This window comes from Brassica napus, chromosome C5, assembly GCF_020379485.1.
Source record: "Brassica napus cultivar Da-Ae chromosome C5, Da-Ae, whole genome shotgun sequence".
Classification (NCBI taxonomy): domain Eukaryota; kingdom Viridiplantae; phylum Streptophyta; class Magnoliopsida; order Brassicales; family Brassicaceae; genus Brassica; species Brassica napus.
Genome location: NC_063448.1, coordinates 53,545,289 through 53,556,058, shown reverse-complemented (window position 1 = coordinate 53,556,058; position 10,770 = coordinate 53,545,289). Strand labels below are relative to the sequence as shown.

Here is a 10,770-nt window from a genome sequence, read left to right as displayed (position 1 = left end):
TGAAGAGAGAGGCAAGGTTCCTAATGTCTAAAAGGAGACCCGCGATCTCATTCAAAAATTAAAACTATAGTATTCTAACTTACATGAACGAAGAAGAATGGAGAAATATTGAGAGAACTTACAAGAACTCTAGAATTTTGGATTTGGCAATTTTGGAAAGCGATGAAGAAGATAAAAAAGCTGTGATGTTTTTGTCATAAGTAAAACGCATCGCTTAAGACTTAACGATAAAATACAGCTTTTAACGTCACTATAGACGTATGGGTCAATTCGTTAAAAAGATTGAGTTGGGGGTTTTTGTGTTACATTCTTAATCGAGGGGTTTCTACCCAAATCAAACTTACTCGAAGGGTTTTTATGAAAAATTCTTAGTTAAAGCAAATGATCACTCTCAAAGTCATTTAACTCGCAGCTTTGATCATGAGACCAAAAATTCTTTTCCAATTAACATTGAAATAAATAAGATTTAAAAAATGAAATTTCCGATGTGTTATATGTGTATACGTGCAGTTTCAAGGAGATTTAGCTATATATTATATAATGTTACAGAGTGACATTTGTTTATCATAAATTATATATTCCAATCTTATGTGGTGGAGAAATCTAACCATAATATTTTGTGCCTTTCTGCGTTGTATTTTTCTGAATACTTTTATATGTTTTGTGGTCTGCACTGCCAGTTCCATTATTTTCATTTTAGTAATATGGGTCTGTTGGATAGTAATTAGAATGTAGTGTTATTTCATCTATAATACTGATTTTTTTTTCTTGAAACTATGGTTGCATTTATTCCTCAAATCTTAATGAAAATCTACTTGCATAGGTCATAAAATCATTCAAGAGGTAACATACACGAAAAAGATTTAGCGAATTGAACTATGAGTATAATTGTCAACAGTTATGGTTCTAAAGCTGTGCTGAGAGTGCAGATGCACACTGAATTCTACATTTTTTATTTGTTTCTTTTAGTATTTTAAGATTTTTAATTTTGAAATTCTTACAAACTAAATAAATCTTCAACTCTTAAATTTACTCATAAAAAAAGAAATATGACACATGGCCCGTTTTATTATAAGCCGGGCCTGATTGTCAATGATCCAGAAGCTGTATGTGGAATGGGTCACAAATGTTAGCACATAACATGCCTCACAATATCATCTTCTTTCAAAAATGTTGAATTCTCAATCTATGGATCAGAGATGTTAGCACATAACATGCCTCACAATATCATCTTCTTTCAAAAATGTTGAATTATCTATCTATGATTTTGATACTGTGTATAACAACAATTGTTTATAACGTTCACACACGGTAGTAAAATCATAACTAGTCATCCAATATCCACCCTTTTTTTAATTTTACCACAGTAATATATTTGTGTTTAATTTTACCATAACTAGTAATATATTTGTGTGTTGCTCTAGTTATGGCGGTTTGATAGATTCTCTTTACATTTTTTTTTCCATTTATATAGTTGTCATATAGCTTAAGATTGTACAGAAGCGCTGAATTAAAAATGTTGCGAGTAAAGTAAACCAATCTGCTCTCACGTCTTCGGGTCTGATAAATTCGTTTTTCAATCCACGATTTCGCCTTTATCCGCAAACGCTCTTAAATCGCGTCTATTCCAGCGTTTACACCTCAAAACGCGTTTCTCCTCGCCGGAGCTCAGCGATCTACTCTGTAATGCTCGATCGACGGTAACACAAGCCAGTAACCGTCTCCGGATCCGATTATGGCTAGAACCGTTATCCCTTTGTTAATTCTGCAATCGTTTCTGCTCGCGATAGCTTTCGGATCGAACGAAGTAGAAGAAGAGTTCAGCGAGTCGTTGCTGTTGAAGCCTCTGCCCGATCGGAAAGTCTTGGCTCATTTCCATTTCGAGAATCGAGCTCCTCCGTCGAACTCCCATGGCCGCCACCACCATCTCTTCCCCAAAGCTATCTCTCAGCTGGTAAATAATAACCTCTTTATCGTAAAATGTATTGAGCTTAGACATTAGGGAACAGATCGTTCGTATTAGTTTGCACTGTGAAGCATAGGTTTTAGCTCGGATGCGATTAGATCAGAATCTGCCTTGATCTTTTGCAGTTAGAAGGAATCTGATCTTTTGGATCTTCCGTGAGGCCCTAAACAGTTTTAAGATTAATCTTAATTATAAATTTAGGAAGCCAATCAACTCTTTAAAATTCGAAATTCGAAGCTGAGGTGAGGCCAATGTTTCATCAGGCTTTGCTCCGGCCATGATAGAAGGAATCTGATCTTTTAGATCTTCCGTGAGGCCCTAAACAATTTTAAGATTAATCTTAATTAAAAATTTGGAAGCCAATCAACTCTCTAAAATTCAAAGGCGAATGTTTCATTAGGCATTGCTAGCCCCCCCCCCCCCCCCCCCCAATAGCTTCTGGAGTAACCTATGATTGCTATTCCATATGAAACAATATTAATTTCTTAATTATTAAGAGGTTTCTGTAATCTCTGAGATTCTTGACACAGGTTCAGAAGTTTCGAGTCAAGGAGATGGAGCTATCTTTCACTCAGGGACGTTGGAACCACGAACACTGGGGAGGATCTGACACTCTTTCAAGTATGAACGCGAAGCCTGTTGGTGTCGAGCTTTGGGCTGTGTTTGACGTTCCTCGCTCTGAGGTTGATACTTCTTGGAAGAACTTAACACACGCGCTCTCAGGGCTTTTCTGTGCTTCCATCAACTTTCTCGAATCTTCCACTTCGTATGCTGCTCCTACGTGGGGGTTTGGGAGAAGCTCGGATAAGCTTAGGTATGGTTCATTGCCGCGTGAAGCTGTTTGTACTGAGAATTTGACGCCGTGGCTGAAGCTGCTCCCGTGTAGAGACAAGGATGGGATCTCTGCGTTGATGAATAGGCCGTCTGTTTACAGAGGGTTTTATCATTCTCAGAGATTGCATTTATCTATGGTTGACTCTGGCATGTTGCTTGAGCAGAGTCTTACTGTTGTTCTTCAGCCTGACACTGTTTATGATGGAAAAGATCTACAGCCAAGTTGGTCTCTTAGCTCACTCTTTGGGAGAAAAGTTGTCGGAAAATGTGTTCTTGCAAAGTCAAGTAATGTGTATCTTCAAATGGAGGGTCTTGCGCATCCAGAAGCTCACACACTCTTGAAGAATGAAGAATTCGAATTGTCCATAAAGCCAGACAGGACTCTTAGAGAAACCAGCAGCGTTCTTTTTATCTTCGATATTGACAAATCCAGTGACAGTGAGCCATTTGATCTTAGCCTGACTTGGAAGCTTCCTTCAAAGTGGTCATGCCAACAAGCACCATTACACGCTTCTCGGTTCTTGATGGGAAGCGGAAACGAAAGGGGTGCAATAGCCATCTTGTTAAAAGCCACAGAATCACAGGATAAGTTATCCGGAAAAGATATCACTAATGGCGGCCACTGTAGAGTAAAAGCTAACGTTTTCCAGATTTTCCCGTGGTATGTTAAGGTTTATTATCACACACTACAAATCTTTGTGGACCAACAACAGAATACAAGCAGCGAGGTCTTAAAGAAGATCAATGTCTCACCATCTGCGGATAAGATGTCATCTGGCATGATGGAGATGATGCTGGAACTACCCTGTGAAGTGAAATCTGTAGCCATATCCATAGAGTATGATAAGGTGATCTTTTGTTTTCCATGTGTACTTTTCTTCGCATTCCATAATCTGATAGTCAAATCAATCTGGTCAACAGGGTTTTCTACATATAGATGAATATCCTCCTGATGCTAACCAAGGATTCGACATTCCATCGGCTTTGATAAGCTTTCCTGATCATCATGCAAGTTTGGATTTCAAAGAAGAACTCAGCACATTGCCCCTGTTATCAAAATTTAAGGTAAAAAAATGTGTTCTCCTGTCACCTAATTCAAATGTAATGACTTACTTTTATCCTTTGGATTGTTGCAGGACAAGTCATTAGTGCGCTCTTACACAGAAGTATTGCTCGTACCTTTGACAACCCCTGATTTTAGCATGCCTTACAACGTCATCACGATCACGTGCACTGTTTTCGCATTGTACTTCGGATCATTGCTCAATGCTCTCCGTAGACGAATAGGTGAAGAAGAAAGGTTTCTCAAAAGCAAAGGTTAGTCATCAAATGTTATAGGGCCAGGTTTTCACTATCATTTTGAAGCTCTGATCTGGATTCTAACATCAAGTTTATGATTGTTCTGTTTTCTCTAGCAGGAAAGAAAACAGGTGGGCTTAAGCAGTTGTTATCAAGATTCACAGCCAAGATCAGAGGAAGACCAGTTGAATCACCATCATCAGAGCCGACCGCAGCAGCTCAATCTTCGGTTTTGTCTAGTAAACTTCTCTTCAAGATCATTTTGGTTGCAGGAGTTGCTGCAGCATGGCAATATTTTTCCACGGATAAGTAGGCTCAGCACTTTCAAGAGAGACTAATTGTACAATGTGTATCGACAAAGAGTGTTTTGGACCATTAAGATTTGTACTTTAAGAGTTTAAATTTTGCATTTAGCTTTTAGCCAATACACAAGAAAAGAACTATTACACCATGCTCTGCTTTTACATAGTACTTCTCTATCTTATCTTCTTACGAGATGTGGACGCAATCATATCATCTTCTCTTGTCCTCTTGAGACCATCACTAGTGAAACTGCATTTTAATGGCGTTTTGCCGATTTCACTTTGTCTTCCTGCAACATACATAAATCCCCCCATAGGAACATCAAAGAAGAGACCATAGTGTTGTTTTAGTACATCTCAAAGAAGAGAAAATACTGAGCTTATACCTGAGCTATCACCCATATTGAGTTTTAGTTTCTTGAGTGAGTGCATATCTTCAGACAAGAGTTTTCTCTTGTTGCTTCCAGAGAGCAGAGGTTCATCACCTGCTGATACTGAAAAGTCAGATTAAACTCAAAAGTAGATATATCAAAACCACAATGTTTCCCCGTACCTGAACACTTATCTTTCAACTTCTTGTTTCTGTTTAGACCAAGATTGTTGATGGTTATGTCCTCCTGAGAACCAGAGTATGCTCCTGTGAAATCAACCACAAGTATCATCAGAAACTATAACTAATTAAAAAATATCTTGAATTCAAAATTTGCTAAACTTTAAAGAAACTCACTTTTGGTACCGACTCTAGAGAGCTTGCCGTCGACGAGGAGAGCACCAGCTCCGTCTTTACCAGTAGACAAGCCTTTAGCTGAGAAGAAAGCGAGCAAAGACTTCCACGTCACACAAGAAGCGACTAAATCATTATCTCTGCTTATGAAGTGACCATTGAGCTTCACCGTCGACGGTTCGAGCCCAAACGCTGCGGCTATAGACTTAAAGTCGAGTTTCTGATCGTTCCAAGCAACCCAGTCGATAATCTTCGATACAGAGGGGCATAAAAGTCTAATCTTTCTCCAACCCTCGTCTCCCATCACCACTCTGCTTACAGGCTCCAACGAATTCTTGAACTTTCTCGTATATGCTACTGTTAACGGTACCTTTGTAGACTCTTCTCAGACCTTTTTGGTCGTCCTTTTAAGACCTTCCACTATAACCTTCTGTCTCAGACGGCGATTCTTTGCAGCTTTTGGGTAGTTGGGTTCTCATTCTAATGGGCCTTAAGCATTCATTTGAATGGGCTTTTATTTAGCCCGAATTACTTGCAAATGTTTTTCGTAGTCTAGATTCTGATCGGTAATGGCCTAGCTTTAAAAGAAATTTTTTTGCCGTCATAGATTTTTTGCTTTAGTTTTAAATTTTATTGCTGTAAAATTTTATGGAAAACACTAAAATATTGCTCTGCAAAGCACTTGTACAGCTGTAATTTATTTAAAGAAATGTAGTTTTAAAAAAAAAAATTAAAACTTGATTGTTTTGAATTTGATGTTTTAAAAATAAATAGAGCGGTAAACGGCACCTACGGTAACTACCGAACACCTCCTAAGTTCTGGGAATTATAGATGAGTGACTAGGTTTATAAACCCTTTTTAATTGAGAGATTTACATCATGGGCCACTTTACCACTTCTTCCTTTTCTTTAAGCTTTAAACTATTTCACTAATCCACAGTTAATTCCATGATATTTTTAACTTGAATATTACGACAAGCAAGCCAGTGATATTCCCTACTTCAGCATTTTGGATTAAAGATTAAACGTTTACAGGAAGTATTAAGGATAAAAAGTTTACTACACCCCTTCAATTCATCTTCGCTTGCTAAACCGGGAAGGACTAAACCGGCTAAGATCAACACTAGTGGCCACACCGTCTACAATCAGCTCAGCTAATGCAGAGCCAGTAGCTGGACCATTTAGAATCCCCCAGCAGCTATGTCCTGTGGCTACATAACAACCTTTGATACCCGGAATCTCACCGATCACGGGGACACCATCTTCGGTGCTAGGCAAGAAACAAGCTTGCTCTGCCTTCACTTGAGCGTTTTCTTCGTTCAGATAACTCGAAACTGTTTTAGCTACTCTTTTCAGAACCTCTATGGACTCAGGATTGCTAGTCACCTGATCTGGATCATCAGGTACTTCTTCTTGTGATGACATTCCACATAAGTACACTTCACCTGTCAAAATAAACAACAAACCTAATCCAGATATTAAAACCAGGCCAAAAAAAAAAAAAACACCGAACATTACCTGTGGGACGAGGGTACACTTCAGGGTCCAGGGCCCCACCACCGTTAGAAGGATAATAACTTAAGAAAAGAGCGTGGGGAGTTATAGCGTTTGGCTCTTTCGGTTCAAGGACAATGCTATGAGCTTTCGTACCGTACACCCTAAACACCGAAGACAACATCTCTAACTTATCGGACCACGGTCCCATCGCAAGAACCACCGAGTCAGCCTCTATAACTCGCCCACCTTCGAGCACGACCGAGTCAACTCGCCCTTGCTCCACCCTCACCTCTTCAAGCCTCCCGATCACAACCTCGACACCGTACTTCTCCACCGCCGTCGACAACACCTTCCTGGTGAAGAGCTGGGGATGCACCTGCGCTGTCGTCTGCGTCGTGCCAATCGTAGATGGGCTTTTAACCGGGCCGTTGACCCAATCAGGTAAGCCCAAACCTCCCGACGACACAGGCTTTGATTCCGTTACGGTGACGCTGAGGGTCGTTAGAGGTCTGTACCCATACGATTCGACGCCGTTTAGCTCCTCGGCGAGGGATCGATGGAGGTCGAAGCTCGCGCGTGCTAAGGACCCAACCGGACTTCCATCGCACCAATCGAAAGCGAGGAAGCCTCCGGCTTTACCCGAAGCGGCGCACGCTACGGCGGATTGTTCGACGAGAGTGACGGAGACTCCTTTCTTGGCGAGGAAGTACGCCGTGCAGACGCCGATCACGCCTCCGCCGCATACGACGATACGCTTTGAGGTTTCTCCGCCGTCGGCTAGGTTCTTCGCCATTGGTTTTGATGAGTTGGAGCGGATCGTGATTGTTCGTGTGTGGGTCAATCGTCTGGATAACGCCGGAGGGAACGATGAGGATGAGATCAACGCCATATGAGGAGGTAGATGAGTCACCGAGTCCACACGTCGACTGTGAGAAACTACTTAATGGGCCTATGCCATTATTGGGCCGAAAAGTTAAGCTGTAAATACTGTATTGCTGAGACTGAGTCTTGTTTTTTTGTGTCTTTTTTTTACCGTAACCGCCGTTTTAACTAACAGTAATGTTTGTGGAGTCCTCTTAATCACTTGTTTGCTTGAAGGTTTGTTAATGTTTATGCACCGTAAAATTTAGGTTTAAAACTTCAGAAAACATGGTTTATCAACAATTATACAGTACAAAAATATATATATATTTTTTGAATGAATGTTAAATTTTATTCTTCAAAAAACATCTTTACATCAAGTGGGTCTTTGGCTAAACAAGAGGAAACTTCTAACTCTTTACAACTTCCACTCTTCTATCTTGCTATCTCCTAGCTATCAAAACTTTTTTACAGTCTTGTGCCAAACCAATACTGCAAAATGCCTTCCATGCCTTTCATTTCCTTCATTTGCACCAAGCTGAGTTTATTCGTGATTGACTTGTCGATAAGCTTAGACAGGGCTTGCGACGGCATAGGAGAGTCTCCATGATGGCGCTTGTTTCTTTCCCACCACAATGTATATAAGGTGACTTGTAATGCATATCTGAGACAAAACCTCTTCCTTTTTTTCCATTATTGGGGTAGAAAATCAATTCGACAATGATGTTCCACTTATCTAAATATGATCTGTCCAAAATCCCTTTAGTAAGATGTTTCCAAATCAATGATGAGAACAAGCACTTAGATGGTTTCTTGTTTTAGAAGCCGTTTTACATAGCACACGAGTAGAGTCTACACCTTGACTCCAGCCAGATATGCGATCCGTTGTTGCTAACCTGCCGCGCTATTGCAATCCAAGTCATGAAGGCAAACTTTGTTGAAGCCTGAGAAAACCAGATACTCTTCCCCAGGTACAAAGCGACCCTACTTCTCGTGTCTGCTGCCATGTCTCAGTGATTGAAAAGTTGGTTTTATAACCAGACTTCCATCTCCACAAATCGACATTCTCCGTTCCAGACCTCAGCTTTTCTTTAACAATGCCCATATCCTTTTCAATGTCGTTTAAGATATGCCGTCTGTGTCTTTTCTTTCTCCTTTGATTACATAAGGCTTCCTCCAAAGTAGCCTCCCTTCGGATTCCCATTTCGAGTATACCTCTCTCACTGAGTAACTCAGGCATCACCCCAAGCTCAGACCACCGATCAAACCAGAAAGAGATATGTCTCCCATTTCGCACAGCCTTCATATGAAATGTCATGGCTACATATCTCAATTTGAGCATTTTCCTCCATATCCAAGAGCCTGCTTGCGTTTTCTCACTAACTTCCTTGAGAAGATTAGTTCTGATCCACTTACCCCAAAGAGAGTTTCCAGCAAACATTCTCCAGATAAGCTTTAGACCGTATACATGGTTAACTTCTTTCAACGGCCTAATCCCCAACCCACCCTCGTTTTTTGTTTAAATAAATCTTTCATACGGTTAAGTTTCCGCCGATGTTCAATGAATGCTCTACCTCCTCTGTTTTCTTACCCACATCCTTAAACCCTTTTTTTTGCTTTAGATTGCATCTTGGTTTAATTTTTTTTCTTTGTAATCTAGCATTCATTCTAGTGTATTTGATTTTTCCTTTAAAAGTTTTAATTAATAAATTTGATATATATTTAAAAATATATATTTCATACATAAATTTTTATAAAAATATTCAAAGTTATGCATGTAAAAATGCTAGACATAGATCCCCATTAAACATACACAATTATTCAATTATATAATTTTTATTTAATATTTTATAATTGTAATAACATAAAATCAGCATAAGAACTAACATCAGTGTTTTCTAATTAAAAATGTATCGCGAGAGCTGGATTAAACATAAAATTTTATCATGCAGAACAACAAAGACATTATATAGTAACAAAATAAGGTGTGTGTGTATGTATTATATTGTGGGATTTTATGTGAGATGATTACAAGAACATGTGAAATCAAGAAATTGACCAGGGAAAAAAATTGATCATGATATTCTATATATTTTTACAGAGTTTGCTATATTCTCTATCTTTTTATGTAGCAATGTTATTTGTTTACTAGGCATTTATTTCTTCAAGAGCTTGATGATGGATTGATCTGAGTGTTTGAAGAAGAGGAAAAGGACTTGAGGAAATAAATAAAATAATTGAAAAAGACAACTGAGCTAATCATAATCACACATGCCATTCATCATCACAAAGGTATTGACTTACTGTGGGAGGAACAAGCCCTTTTTTCACATTCGCCAAATGGAAAGTACTATTTGGTTGATGTGGGATATCCCACAAAAACATGGTATCTTGATCCGTATCGCAGAATTCGGTATCATCTCGATCAAATAACCAGAAGAGGACCGCCAACGAACAGTTGAGAGGTGTTTAACCGGATACATTCAAGCTTGCAATCAGTGATTGAACGGATATTTGGAGTATGAAAATCAAAATGGAGAATTCTTGACCGTAGGCATCCAAGGTATGGTTTGATCAAATGAATAAAGCTAGTAACGGCAACAATGGCTCTACACAACTTCATACGTGATTCACATCGAGAAGATAATGATTTTGTGCGGCAGAGAAGAGAAGAATATCATACACACAGTGATAATGATGAAGAAGAAAAAGATGAAGATGAAGAAGAAGATGATGATGATCATGGTGGACATATTCCATATGAGCTTACCGGTGATAGAGTCATGGAAGGTTTACATGATCATATTACTATTGAGTTGAGTAGAGGATATCGATTAACTAATTAGTTTATTTGATTTAGATTTGTACTGATTTTTATTTATTAGTTCCTGACTTTGAATTTTTAAAAATTTATTTTATGTTTAGTTTATCAATATAGTTTTATGTACAAGATACAATATAAATTAAAAATAAAAATTGAGTTACTAAACCAAAATTTTAAAAAATATAAATAACTCTAATCATATTTTTTGGTCGCAAGCGATATCGAAACGAACAATACAGCGACAACCGCAGTTGAGCTGCGATCAACCACGTGACATGGAAACAGACAACTCAGTGACAACCGCTGCGATACCTTGAAACGAACAACTACCAGCGGCATCAAACCGCTAGTGGCCGACTCTGGTCGCTGACGCTGGCGACTAGCAAACGATCAGGGCCTTCATGTGTTTATAATCGAACACCTAATTTCACATCACATGCTACAACTAAGTTTTTATGAAGCA

The 10,770-nt window shown here is 39.0% G+C and overlaps 4 protein-coding genes across 8 annotated transcripts; 1 reads left to right on the top strand and 3 right to left on the bottom strand.

The window, feature by feature from the left end:
- Positions 1–1,487: 1,487 nt before the first annotated feature.
- LOC106411219 (GPI transamidase component PIG-T-like) lies at positions 1,488–4,550 on the top strand. Of its 2 annotated transcripts, none has more exons than XM_022703571.2 (5): positions 1,488–1,954; positions 2,497–3,648; positions 3,722–3,865; positions 3,937–4,117; positions 4,216–4,550. In XM_022703571.2, exons 1-5 carry the CDS (start codon positions 1,736–1,738, stop codon positions 4,410–4,412), a joined length of 1,893 nt encoding a protein of 630 aa, XP_022559292.2. In that variant the 5' UTR covers positions 1,488–1,735; the 3' UTR covers positions 4,413–4,550. The 2 variants fall into 2 exon arrangements, with proteins under 2 accessions (XP_022559292.2, XP_022559293.2); XM_022703572.2 differs by having other exon boundaries at positions 1,489–1,954; positions 4,219–4,550.
- Positions 4,435–5,603, bottom strand: BNAC05G44820D. Of its 3 annotated transcripts, none has more exons than XM_013851927.3 (4): positions 5,129–5,603; positions 4,955–5,038; positions 4,788–4,895; positions 4,435–4,691 (listed from the first exon to the last, which is right to left on the bottom strand). In XM_013851927.3, the coding sequence occupies exons 1-4, from the start codon at positions 5,427–5,429 to the stop codon at positions 4,576–4,578; spliced, it is 609 nt and encodes a 202-aa protein (XP_013707381.1). In that variant the 5' UTR covers positions 5,430–5,603; the 3' UTR covers positions 4,435–4,575. The 3 variants fall into 3 exon arrangements, with proteins under 3 accessions (XP_013707381.1, XP_022559294.1, XP_013707382.1); XM_022703573.2 differs by having other exon boundaries at positions 4,788–4,889; positions 5,129–5,601; XM_013851928.3 differs by having other exon boundaries at positions 4,788–4,886; positions 5,129–5,569.
- A 509-nt stretch (positions 5,604–6,112) lies between these two features.
- On the bottom strand, positions 6,113–7,844 carry LOC106411004 (putative oxidoreductase TDA3). 2 transcript variants are annotated; one of them, XM_013851671.3, is made up of 2 exons: positions 6,644–7,844; positions 6,113–6,591 (listed from the first exon to the last, which is right to left on the bottom strand). In XM_013851671.3, exons 1-2 carry the CDS (start codon positions 7,509–7,511, stop codon positions 6,200–6,202), a joined length of 1,260 nt encoding a protein of 419 aa, XP_013707125.1. In that variant the 5' UTR covers positions 7,512–7,844; the 3' UTR covers positions 6,113–6,199. The 2 variants fall into 2 exon arrangements, with proteins under 2 accessions (XP_013707125.1, XP_013707126.1); XM_013851672.3 differs by having other exon boundaries at positions 6,113–6,570.
- Positions 7,845–8,402: 558 nt separating this feature from the next.
- On the bottom strand, positions 8,403–8,924 carry LOC125587355. Its single transcript, XM_048757622.1, has one exon. It carries the CDS (start codon positions 8,922–8,924, stop codon positions 8,403–8,405), a length of 522 nt encoding a protein of 173 aa, XP_048613579.1.
- Between the last annotated feature and the right edge of the window lie 1,846 nt (positions 8,925–10,770).